Source organism: Pithys albifrons, chromosome 7 (assembly GCF_047495875.1).
Source record: "Pithys albifrons albifrons isolate INPA30051 chromosome 7, PitAlb_v1, whole genome shotgun sequence".
Taxonomy (NCBI): domain Eukaryota; kingdom Metazoa; phylum Chordata; class Aves; order Passeriformes; family Thamnophilidae; genus Pithys; species Pithys albifrons.
The window spans coordinates 23,611,838-23,625,481 of NC_092464.1; the positions used below are offsets into that span (position 1 = coordinate 23,611,838).

At 36.5% G+C, this 13,644-nt stretch overlaps 1 protein-coding gene across 5 annotated transcripts in view; it reads left to right on the forward strand.

Moving 5' to 3' along the window:
* The window catches only part of CDK14 (cyclin dependent kinase 14), a 298,720-nt gene that overhangs the window by 220,907 nt on the left and 64,169 nt on the right, over positions 1 to 13,644 (forward strand). For all 5 annotated transcript variants that reach the window (XM_071560658.1, XM_071560659.1, XM_071560660.1 and 2 more), the window contains one exon: positions 10,139 to 10,278. In XM_071560658.1, the coding sequence (XP_071416759.1) occupies positions 10,139 to 10,278 (140 nt within the window). The remainder of the gene's footprint in view (positions 1 to 10,138; positions 10,279 to 13,644) is intronic.

Sequence of the window (13,644 nt, forward strand, 5' to 3'; positions counted from 1 at the left end):
TATGTCAGCTATTGCATTCTCTTATTTAAGCCTTCTCCTTTCCCCTAGATACTTCAGGCAGACTCAAAACTGCTGCCTTCCTCTCTGAGAATCAGATGAGCTTGTGCCCAGATATACTGCATTTATCAGTTGTTTGTGGTCCTTTTCTCCAGGCTTCTTCTTCTCAGTTTGGAAGCTGCTAGGACTTGTCAGCCTAAAATATCTGCTTTCGCAGAAGCTTAATGTCCATTTAGGATCCTGAAACAAGACCTAGATGTTTATTTACCTGCCTGTCCAATTCAGTGACAGCACACATGACCAGACTTGTCACAGAGCTCTGTGGATTCCACAATTCCATGTGTGCAAAATCTTTTGAAAATCCACCTGCTTACTTTGGGTCATTAGAAGTGGCCTGAGTTCTGCTGGCAGTCAATTTTCAGGGATAGCTGGCTCATTGGGAAATCTGACCTTTAGCGGTCACTATAATAGATAACGATTTTGATTTTAGTTCTTAAATCACCTGTGCTGATTTATGCCTAAATAGCAGTAACTCCCTGCTTTGCTATCTGTCTTTCATGATACTTTGACAGGATAGGATTGCAAAAATAATTCAGGATTGAGTTCTTCCCTACTGCAAGCCAATTTCTGAGTGTCAGATAGCCCAGCATCCTCACACATGGGTGAGTACAGGCACTTAAAATCCATGGATTTCAGTAATTTGTAGATAAAATATATGGCATTTGTGACTTTTTAATTGACCTCCAAGCTGTTTATAGGTAAAAAAGACATAATCTCTTGTATTAAATTCAAGCAACTTTCTAAAAAGACACCTCAATACAGATATGTGTGGATGTTTCACTATTTTAAAAAAATCAATGCAAAATAATGTTATGTTTTCTTAAAATTACATACTAGAGAGATCACTGTTTTCTCCTTCTGTGGTGGTCTCTGCCTAAGAAACCTAGGGTTTTTTCTCTATTCAAGTTCAAAATCAAATTTGCACTTCCTTTGCTAGATTAACACAAGCACATTTGGTACATTTATTACTGCTGTTGGTATCAGGCATTGGATTTTCAGTCTGCCAGCTCCTCCCTACTTGAAGAGGACCTAATGTTTGTTTTAGAAAGTATCTATCTCCATTAATATAGAAGAGAGAGTGGTGTGCTAAATCAGGAGAAAGAATGGCACTTTCTACACTGCGGTGTTGGTGAGAGTGTAGTGTCCCATTCTGTGTTCTCTTCTAACATCATCTGAATCAGGTACTTGAGGGTCGGGGAACTGCAACTGGTTCTGTATGATGTAACTCTAAATACAGAGGCATAATAACACATAATAAGGTATTTTTGACTGCATAGCTTGAATATACTGTCCATGTGCTCTCATCATAACCATCTCAGTCTCCTCCTCTCACTATTGACTAGTTCTGCATCATTTTCCTGTCGTGTCTTAGCTTAGAAGTATAGCTGCAAAAAGACCAGGATGCCTGCTTTTACATAATTACTTAGTCTCATTGGGTTCAGCCAGGCAACTCATCTACATTCAGTTAAATACATGCATATGCCTGGGGTCTGTCTTCCTGAGCTTTCTAGGCTTGGGGCATTCTCTCTACCTTCAAATCTCTATCCACTTTTAATGAGCTGTAGAAATAAATACAAAGTACTCCTGTTGGTTTCATATCCATAAAAATATTTTTTATTAGCAGAGAAGTATGCAGTAATAGAAAAGATCAGACCCATCTAATGTTTTAGGGAGGAGAGGACGAATAGCTGCTTCCAAGTGGTTGATGGCTCTGAGGCGCAGGAAAGACAGATTTGTAGGTTAACTGTGATAAATGATCTTTGGCTTCACTGACTAAAGCAAGGTCACCCTTCTCGGGGCACTGCCTGCATGCTGCAACCTTGCAGCAAATTCTTGTTGAAGTACTGAGCAAACAGACCAGTTCTTATTTACATTAGAATGAAATTAAAACTTCTCAAATCCAAGATGATAAAATACCAGACAAGACGGTAGAGATATATAAAGCAGTACTAATGTTTATTTACTAGGCCTTAATTCTGTCTTTTTGTTTTGTTTTGTTTTCTAAAGGTAATAGGTTCAGAAAGACAGCTGGATAAGGGAAAATAAGGAAAACTTTGTTTGCTGCCCTAATGGGTGCACCCACTTGACAAATTTGAAATTCAGAGTTTGGTTCTCTTCAGAATATCTTTTGCATGGATTTTTTGAAGACAAGCAATCCAGGTTGCCAAGGGTGGGAGGAGGAAAAGCCCAGAGCTTTGACTGCATTGTGTGCCAAAGGTTTATTTTAGCTATGTCTGTGTTTGGGAAGGGGGAGGGGAGGGGGGGGGGGGAGGGAGGTTCTCTCTCCTCTTTTTTTGGCTTATGTCCAGCCAGTGAGGAAATAAACATGGGAAGAAAGAATGCTATGGAATGTTAACTCCACTGCTGTATTTTCTTCCTTTTATCATGCCCCAAGATTCAGTGAAATTGATATAAATTCACCGTGCCTTATTTTAAAAAGCATAACAGAAAGGCATTTTTCCTTTAAGAGTCAGACTGTAAAAGGTGATTTTCTTTCACTCAGTTTGGTTTAAGCCTGTAAAAAGCATTAAGTGAAAAATCTGATATATTCGTTAGGGCATTTATTGCACTACTTATATTTTCAGTTCTATGTGAAAGGTTTATAGAGAACATAAACCTTGAAGAGTTTTTATTCAGGATTAAAGTTATATTTTCTCCATTTTCTTCCATAATAGCTCATAAAATGATTGAGATGTTAGTAATTATTTTTACCTCTATTTATTTTCCAAGGATATTCTGTTCAGCTTGCTGAGGTACACAATGTTGGCCTTTAAAAAAGCCCCTCACCTTGATCAGAAGATTCATGCCCTTTAAAGACTTTCCAAATATTCAAAAGCTTCTAATTAGGAGTCACCACTTTTTTGTTGTTCTTCATTAATTGCACTTACAGCAAACAAAGATCTTCCAGTAAATTATAAATCTAGCATATTCAGTATTGGTCTTTTTGTGGTGTAAGTAATGCACTATGTGTTCCATAATTAGTATGTTTAATACTGGGCTAATTGGGAAGCTGAAAGAATTAAAATAGCTGATTGGTGGTGTCATGTAAAATCAAAAAGAAGTAATTGCTAGATTCTTTCTAGGACAAAGTTGTAAGGCATGCTGTAATTAAAATTCTTAGGAAATACTTATTCTGGAAAATACCTGTATCTAAGAGAAACTGCTGAAAACTGAGTGAAATAATGTGAATTACTCAAGGTAGCCTTCTTTCAGTTTAGTGAGTTAGCTGTGGTTTTAGACAGTTGCAAAACACCGTACCCAGCAGTCATGTTGCCTGGAATATCACAACGTCCGAATTCCCAGGAATTAAGGAAGTTATGTGATCATATCACAGAAACCTACATTCTCAGTAGTTTGGAGTATGTTATCACTGGACATATATTCTATGTTTTCTGTTTAACTAAACTTTTCTTCACTTTAATGTCTGGTCTGCAGACTCCATATGTCTTACTTCATTTGATACTCCAGTATATATTATGCTGGGGAAAAGATGCCTTGCATCAAATGTAAACCTTACTCTGTGTCAGAATAGTATATAAAAAGTAGGGGAAATATCTGCAATATTGTCTATGAACAGTCTTAGCTATCTTCCTGCCATAGGCTCTTAATAGTTGGTGCTGGATTTCTTTGAAAGGTTTCATAGCCCAGTATATTTATTCTGAGGCATCAGAGCAAGGGCTAGTCTGGATGCTTGTCAGGCTATAGGAGAACAAAACTCAGGATACTGTCAGGTCAGTTTTATATTGACTGATTCTCTTTAAGGTTAGCAACTATAATTATGGTTTACCTACTGAGTCAGTAGATTCTTTTAAAAATTTACCAAGTGTATAAATGTTATATAGCTAGAGGTAAATCTATATTAATTAAAATACAATCTATATTGTTAGAACCTTTATTTGTTACATTCACTTTTTTCATGAAATGCTACTTTACAGCTATGGCATCTATGCAACTGCCAAGTGAGAATTAGTTCAGATTGGCCAGAGTTCTTCTTGCCTTCCTGGAATGCACTGAATGAAATTACCTCCACAGGTTTCCAAATGGGACCCTAACCTCTCTGCTACATAGACATCAACAGCAATACCAAGGAATCAAACACTGATACTTTTATCTCTATTCCGTATCAGTGAATACTGCTTGTCATGGCTTTTATTTTAATAATCAATATTTTGACCACCTTTTCAGTACTTCAATGGCTAAGACTACTGATGCTGTGATATGGTAATATAATTAAAAGGAATCAAAATAATTTCTAAATTTCCAAAGAGACTGTTTGATACACCCCCGTGGAAAACATGATGATGTGAATGCTGTGGAGTGCAGTGTTGTGCAAGAGCACAGAGCAAGGACAGATGCTGGGGGCAGTACAGCCATGTTAGTGCAGGCTTTGCCCCAGTCTAGCTCATCCAAGAAGCTTGAGCAGGATGTTGCACTGATACGGCAATCTTCCTTCTATTGAGGTACTGAGCTACAAGAGTACAATTAAACTGATCACCTAGGGAGTCTGGGGATTGCATTTTCTTATCCCGAATGTTTAGAGAGCTCAGTGTTTCTGAATCTAACCTGTTGCCAGTATCTCAATTTGGGAAGAGCAAGAGGGGCATCAGGGAAGAGCAAGAGGGGACATGCTTTTCTAGGGAATGGGCACAACCCAGGACTGCTGTTGACAACCCCATTGTCAATTGTGTGGGGGACAATCCCAACACTGACATTTCATTCCCATGGCTCTCTTTGATTGCATTATTTACTGTATAGTTTGACTTGAGGCACCTCTACACTGTGCTGTAGAGAAAATTCTGTATTTTGTGATTGATCAGCAACAAGCAAAATACTGCTTCAGTGAGCCCTCAGACAGTTTTATCTCTCTTTGTTCATAAGTTTTAATCCTTGATACCCTCTGTGTAAAACACTGAAAAAATGGTAGCATCTTTACTCCGTTAGATTCTCGTCTTGAGGTACTGCTTTATGCCTTTATCTGTATCAAAAGCTTAAAGCATCGCATCAAAAGTTGTGTTCACTTGTTATGGTGGTTTCATGATGGCTAAATAAACTCTACAAAAGTTCCATGAAGGCACACCAGGCACGTTAGGGAAGCAGCTCCTGCATGCTGGAGCTGGCACGGCAGGTCTTTGAAGACGGTAGGTGTTCTCGGCATGGCTGTAACAACAGAAAAGGCTGTTGTATGTCGCAAAAAAGAAGTGCTACTTAAGGTAAGGCCTGCTCTGTATTGTGTGCCTAAGCAGCTGCTGCTATGCATGTATATTCAGAGATCCAAACTATCAAGGCACATAAGGTCATATCTGTATCTGCTGGTCAGAAGACAGTGAATTTGTAAAGAAAGGATTAACTACAATATATGGTGCTGTATAGTATCAGTACTCATGGAAGGGTAAAGCCAAGGACAAGGGGCAAAGACTGCTGTGCTCAAACACAAATGGAAAGTACCACCATTGTGGCAGAGTGTTGGTAGTGAGGTACCACAGGGCCCGTACCAGAGCCCTGTTGAGGGGACCACAGCATCCTCTGTAGAACAAGCTGCAAGGGTTACTGCATGGCCTGCCTGATTTTCACCAATTTGTTTGTTGTCTTCATACCATTTAACTTTAAACTCTGCTAAATGGTGTGATTGTTCGGGTTAACTGTGGTTTTGTCTTTGAGCATTTCAAGTTGCAAGAGATTGCATAGAATAAAGAAGCAGAAATGAGATGTCCAAAGGGAATTAGGTGCCTCACTGCTCTAGGCCATGCTGTCAGTGCCAGTTGAGTAATTAATTAATGATACATTGTGAGAGTCATATCTTCACATGGAAAATATGCACAGTAAATGATTTTTACTTTGGGAAGTATTTACCTCATGCTGTTAAGAGCATATAGACAGCGTATTATCTGCATTTGTTTTCATGCCCATTTGTCTTAATTATTTATGTGACTTTGAGCTACCTTCTTCATTGCATATAAAAGCAAATCACCCCAAGTTCAGAAGTTCACTGCACATGCCCCAAACTTTTTTTCCTCAAGAGCTTAAATCAAACTTCAGTGATCTTAGTCAAGTTCTGCTTGACCAAATACTGACCTTCCTTTGCAGTAGAAACACATTAAAGCCTGTTTTCTGAAATTAAATCAAATTCTTATAATCCAATGAGATTTGCAACTGCTCAAGTCTAGTCAGATCCATATAGGGTTCAAGTGAGACAGGTTCATATGGTGTTTGTTTTTCTTGAGCTAAGGCAGTATATAGCATTTAGGCTTAAATTGAAAATCAATGTGTTTCACAAATGTTATCAGAGTAGGTGTGTAAAAATATGCCCAGTATTTCTCAAAACAATATCTACACATTATTTAATGCTTTTTGCAAAAGATTTCTCTGTATTCTGCTGTACCCACATTTTCTGAAAGTATGTATGCTGTCATGGCTAGTAACTGTTCCTCAGTGATTAGTGTGACAGCAAGTGAAGCGTGAATATTGAGACTTGCCATATCATGCATGCCAAGTTCCTGTATGGCCCAACTGCTGTGAGACAAAACACGCTATTATGTTTTAGACACAAAGCCATATTGTATGAAATTCCATCCTGTCTCGTACTGAAGGAGGTGTATTTAAAAAGCAAATCTTTTTTCTCCTTTAGTTCTTTTCGTTAACTTTTCTGTATTAGGTATTTAACTGCTGAACCCCATCAGAAAATTTAGTCTTTGTCCCTATTGAGGAATCAGGTTTCAAGCTTGAATCAAGCAAATTGTTAATGTTTTAAGGAGGATATTTTAAAGAGACTATTGGCAACTAAAAAAAAAGGAAAGAAACAAAAGCAAATGTCCCAACGTTCCAGACCACTGAGGTTATGTGCTAAATGGGGTTTTCTGAACAATTCTGATGAAGCATATGTAATTTAAATACATGATCATACAGTGCATTTTTCGTAAGTAAAAGAATAGTTTGTCTTTAAACAAAGCAGCAGAATTAGTCATGTAGTCCACTAAGGCATCAGTTTTAGACTGGCAATCTTATGAACCCAAAGCATATGCTTTTTGCAGTGTCCACTGATTTCCAGAAGTTACCTTCACAGAACAAATGAGTTTTGGAAGGAGAATCTTTTCATTGCTGTGCAAAGCTCCATAAACAAAATTAGAACTTTGATGTAGAACTTTAAAGATACAGCTGAGCCTGGGTGAAAGTGGTGGTTTCATCCACAAGTTACTTGGATGATCTTCTTTGGCCTGTATTACACAGGAGGTGACACTAGATCATTATGATCCCTTCTGAGTTTAAAATCTATAAGTTCTTGGAAACATAATACTAATAACGTAGCAGCTGGAATCTTCAAAGCACTGATAAACAGCTGACACCCACCCCTGTATCTTCAGCACTACTTAGAGTATGATCAGGGCAGGTAGATCTAATAATTATAGCAGATTGAACTATTTTTGCAGACTGTGCAATTAATATAGTCTTTTTTCTATGTATCAGTTATAAAACAAGCTCTAATTATGACTGATTTATTAATAATTACTTCATTAGTTGTTGTGATTATGTTGCAGCCCTAGATATTTTTGTCGGGGTTTTATTGTATTAATGTATAATCTGCTGATTATTTGATGCTTACCACCTTTGGTTTTTCGAATGATTTCAGTAAACAGGTATCTATTTTGTGTCTAAACTGGGAAGGTAACTTTGCCTTTCTAAATTGTATCTACCCAAATTACTTTCAGTTTATATTGGTTACTCTGATTTTCTTGGAAAAAAAAAAGGTGCCAGTATGCCAGGCACACTGTGACCGTTAATACAGTCAAAACGTCAGCATTTCTCTGTTTAACAAGTTAGGGTGTCATGATCCATAATTTCACTTGCAATTCAAAATTAGTTTATGTTTGAATGTTATTTTCTCTTGCTTTGCCTTACCTAATTAGTATCTTCACTATACCTATGGATCAGCTAATGAATGGTGTGATTCTTAAACTGGAGGGTAACATTTCACTACTTAGTTAAGTGACCTTATTTTCCTGAATTAACAGTAGCTCTCATTCAAGACAGTTCTCAGTCAAGTTTACTATGGTTTCTAAAACAGATGCAGCTACCTCTGTGAGGAAAAAAATTACACTGGTGAAATGGATTGCCAGAACCTCTGAACAATTACTTGCTGCAGGGGGATTAGTACTCAAAACAGGCCTCACAGGCTCAATATAATCACTGTTATGGAAATTTCATATGTAGAAGAATTAATACCAATTGTCCCCGAATTTTTACTCCTCCCTTTCCTTTTCTTTGTTAATAACCTTTTCTCTTGGTATTTTCCTATATTCTGTAATGAAATTATGTAATTTTCACTGAAGTTTAATGAACTATTTCAGCAATCTGGTAGTAAATACTCTGGAATTAATCTCATTTATTATGTAATTTATAGGCAATGACTGTTTCATTCAAAATGTTTTTATTTTGTCACAACTGAAAATGAAAATAGAAAAAAATATACCCATCAGAAGCACTGGAGTTCAGTTGTTTAACCTGAAATAGCAATTCTGAATCCTGATCCTGGGAATTCTTTAAGATTATGACAGATGAGATATAATGTCCGAAAGTGGTTAGTACTTCTGGGCAATTCATCCCTGGGTAATTTCTGGATGAATATCCTGTCAGTTCTTGAGAAGAGATAAGATAGGCACAGTATTCAAATTTCTATCTAGCATGCAGTTGCTAGAAATTAAAAAGTCAGCCAGTGGCATATTTTTTAATGATTGCAAATATCAGCTTATCATACATATGCCAGCACATAATTTAGTAGAGATGCTTTGACTTTTAATTTATTTAATTTTTCACATTGACTATAGTATGGATATGGACCAAAAGTTGTCTCTATGACATTTGTAATTCAAAAGTTCTCGCTATAATAACAATTACTGGGGTTTTTAGTGTTTTCAGTGTTGTCTGTTCTTTGTTGAAGGGACAGTTTTCACCTGTGCGTACACTGATCCATATAAATGATGCCCTGTCAGCCCAATAAAAGAGTAATGCTGTTTAATCCATCTTCTTGAATTTGTTTTCTGGAAAGTGAGCTTGAGCTGAATAAAATGAACATTTCCATGAAACATACTGTAGGATTATTGATTTTAGAGGATAACGTCTTTTTCAAATATATGGTATTTTGGACTGAAGTTTCCTATCTGTTTTGGGAAGTCAGTGCATTGAAAAATAGAAACATTTTATACATTTCAGCATTTACCCCAACATGAGGTCTTTACTGAGCATAGCTGAATTTATGAAGTTACCTACTAATAATAGAAACATGATTGTGACAAGATTCAACATCTCTTTTTTGGCAGCATATTAAAAAAGTTTGGTGGTGGAAATTTAGGAGGCAGCTGTAGGTTATTAGACCTAGCCCACATCTTCCTGATTACCATTTTACTTTCTCCCTCTAAGTCTATTGCTTTTAGATTGTACTTTCTTAAAATATTCCCAAGAATATAGCTCCCAATGAAACAGTAAGTTTTCTCAGACTTCTCTAGGAGCCTTAGAAAAGATAATTCACTTAAAATTTAATATTTGCTTTGCATTAACACTTAATGAAGAGTCAACCCCCTGACATGTGAATACATATGAACAAGTAAGAAGCCAGTACTTCCCAAAAGACAAATGTCTTTATGAAACATGATGCATATGTGTCAAGTTAAGCATCACTGGATTTTATAATTTGATACTTCACAAAGTTGTATGAATGTTGCTTTTACTATAAGCTTGGATTTCAAGTGTTTAGATAGTAATGAACTTTTTTTTCCAGCACTGTAAATTTTCAGTCTGTTAATATGGTCAATAAAGAATCAAAACAGTTGCTTTCAAGATGCTATTGCTTATGATGTTTTGGCATACTAGGCCAGGCATATGTGATGTGGTATATTATATGCTCTGTAGTTGTAAAATTTGTATGAATTTTGAGCTATCAATACAGAAATAACTTCCTAACCCGAAGAATAGCTTTTCTGGTCGTGCTTCTTGCTATCAAGACTCGGTGTTTCAACTGTGCTGACTGCAGATGGAATTAGTAGACAGAATAAAGATACTGTTTTTCAGGAAAACCTTGTTTGTGTTTCAGGCTGAGCTATGTGAACCACGCAGAAGACCTAGCCTCCAAACTCCTCCAGTGTTTCCCAAAGAACAGATTGTCAGCACAGGCAGCTCTGAGCCATGAGTATTTCAGTGATCTGCCCCCACGGCTATGGGAGTTAACTGATAGTGAGTATAACCACCCTGAAATGGATTAAAAACAATTATGCTGGTTCATGCAGATTGCATGTGTGTATGCTAACCCTCACATGCAGACAGCTTCATGGACATACACAGCCACACACAGTATACGTGACTGCGATTGTGTAGATTGAAATTACATAGTTAGCTTGACACAGGACAAAATGGATTCTTTTTTTTTTTTTTTTGCTATCTCTGCTCTGCAGCCTGCTATCTTTGTATCTGATTATGTGTGCAACCAATAGAATTCTGTGAATTGTTATAAAGTGAAAGGGAAAATACAATTTACATATTTAGTGCTTTTCACTTTATAATATACAGTACTTCTTAACTAGCTGCAGCTCACAGGATAAAAATCCATCTGTGTTTGAGTCACAGAATCTGGGTGTTATAACAGGAACCTTTAAGAAAGGACTCGGCAATCGGAAGTCTGGGAAACACAAAGTAGACAATCAGTTAATTTGATAAATTAGACTGTGTATAAAGAGATGAAATTCTGAGCTAAGAATGCTTTCACTATTTACATTCATCTTTTTATTTCTTTCATTAAACAAAATGCATCCAATTAACTTGGCATAAATGTTCTTATCATGTGTGCTGTCAATTATCTCTTTAGTAATTGTAAATCATTTATATCGTATGAGTCCATGTACTTTTAGAGTATTAAAAGCACGCTACTATTTATTCTGGGGAAAAAAACACTGCTATGAATGATATTTTTTATTCAGAGAAGGTTCTATTATTAAAAATAGGTTTCACAGGGGAATAACAGTCAGCACTTTGCTTTAACTCAGTATGGTGAAGAGATGCATTTTGGCATTAGAACACTGTATGTTCTTTCTTCCTTTCAAACATACATCAATTAGCAAAAGATCCAAATCCAGTACTTTGAGGCAGAAGGTTCAGAAATGCAACAACGGAATCTGTGTGTGTAACTATGGCTGATTTAAAAGTTTCCTTGTAAAAATTGAGCCCCCTTTCTGAACATTAATCCACAATAGAATCTGTTTACATCAGTGTCAGGACCAAAACTTCCATCTTCCAAAAGTTTGTCTTTTCCATCCTCAACATCTGTACTAGTAACATTTTGAGCTGGTTCTGTGGCCTGGCTGTCCAAGTACCCTACTCCCAGCTCTGCTCTGGGGAGTGCTCTCCCATTTGAAGAATACAAACATTAAAATCAAACCAGCATCACTGATTTTTGTCCATCATTGTCATGGATTGTGCCTATGCTCTGCTAAAAGATTCCCAGTTTGCCACTCAGTTTTCCTGACTGTGGTACTTGATAAGCAGAAAATTTAAATCATTCTATGAAAATGAAGGCTTGTTGAAAGGCTGCCTTTGCTGAAACTGATACAAAGAGATTCATTTCTTCAGGACTAATGAAACATCAAGAATGCCAGTTCAGTTATCCTATTTCTACTAAATGGAAAACAAAAATCACTCTGCAGTGGTGACATCTCAATCCTTCTGAATGTGTGATTTAGTCTAGCCAGGATTTTAAATTCTGAATTCTGCAGTAGTACTTTTCTGTTAATATGGACTTATTACCCACTTGCCACTTAGTTTATCAGTCAGTGGTTAAATCCAGTTCTATCAGTGAAGTAAATGCCTACACATTATCACTCTGCAGCAGGCTGCCAACAGAGACAGTCTTGTCCTAGTCATTAACAAGCACAATGTATGCAGAACACCAGAGGGGAATTAAAACCACAAAAAATACCTCAGGGTGGTATTTTTAATATGAGAATTTAATTTGTAATTTCACAGATTAAGAATTTTGGCTGCATTAATCCTTTTATCAGCTCACAGCAGGTTATTTGCAGAAGCATAACCATAAGGCGATATTCATTGGCAGAAACACGTCTTTGCATAACGTTAAACATCAGGAGCAGTGAAACCTTTTGAAGGGGGGAGAATAAAGATGAAAAATCATTATATTTTAAAGCAAGGTTCTTCTAAATGCCTCCAGTAAAATTTTTAGTTACAGAAAGGCTATTTCTGTGTCTAGTAGATAATCATTATGAAGCATAAATCCAGATGCAAGAAAGGACAATCCCAGTATCAAATACTACAGTCATTTCTATTTAGTATGACTTGGATATACTTGTAAACATATTTACAAAACAAAGAAGTCATATACTTTGGAGAGTTGGGAAAATGTTTACTGTGTAGTAAAATTCCCAGTTTTTGTGATTCTAGTTCTCTGTGGTAATACATTACATTAGGAAACACTATTGATAGTTTATTTAATATAGGTATAAATATATTGGGTCTTTATGCACCACAGAAGTATATTTACAGACAAAATCTATTGCTTTCTAGTTCAGACACCACTGGGATGTTGCAAATCTCTGTAGTGAATACTATTCATCATGGTATATGTTTTGTCCAATTTAGGCCTAATGCTGAATTGTAAATATGGGCATTTAGATTTAAAAACCAAGGAAAGGCTCTCATGTGGGGAGAAAAGAGAAAGAGAGGAATCAGTCAAATGATTTTCCGTCAGAAAATTGTTTGCTTTGAATCAGAGCATTTCACAAAAGTATGGCAACTCTGCCTACACTAAACAAGTGAAAATGGAGTGTTTCACTTTTTATTCTGGTTTTGAGTTTAGTACTGTGTATTTATATTCTATGAATATTTTACAGTATAATTTTTAAAGTGATTTATTTTAGAAATATGTGCAAAATTAGTTTATGTGAGAAGCACAATGTTTTACTTGATTCAGTTTCAAGTTGAGGCATCCTTTCAGTTGAGTTGGAAGTTCAGTTTCCAGATAAGCTCTGTCTGACAGATAGCCACTTTGAGTTTATAAAAATAATGCATTAAAAAGATAAGAGTACTGCAGGTCTGATAAAAACACCTTGTCTGGGAATACAATGCAATTTATCATGTAAGATTCAACTCAGACCTGAGCAGTAATCTATAGATTAGTCCTTTACTTGTTATTTTCTATTAAAAACCCCACAATCCTTCTACTTTTCTACTTCCATTTATGAGCGCTGATATTCCTTGATTTGCATTGAATATGTGCTATTCACAATGTATGTTACTGAGGATACCAGAATATGAAATGCAAGTTGTGATGTCAAACTGTGGTGGGAAGGTCTGTGCACAAAACAATAGACAGGTCTTTTAAAGGCACATAAATGAAAGAATAGCTTCAAAACCCCACAGCTATGCCAGTTGTTAGTGCAAAACCAAAGAAAACTGTTAAGGCCCTGATTAGGTCTTTAACATTTCCTTATGCAACCATGCAGTGGCAGCTCTCTTGAGGTTATTGTTATATGGAAGTTTTTTTTCAGGAGGTATTAAAAGTCATTGATTTTTTCCCCATCAGTTTGAGGCATC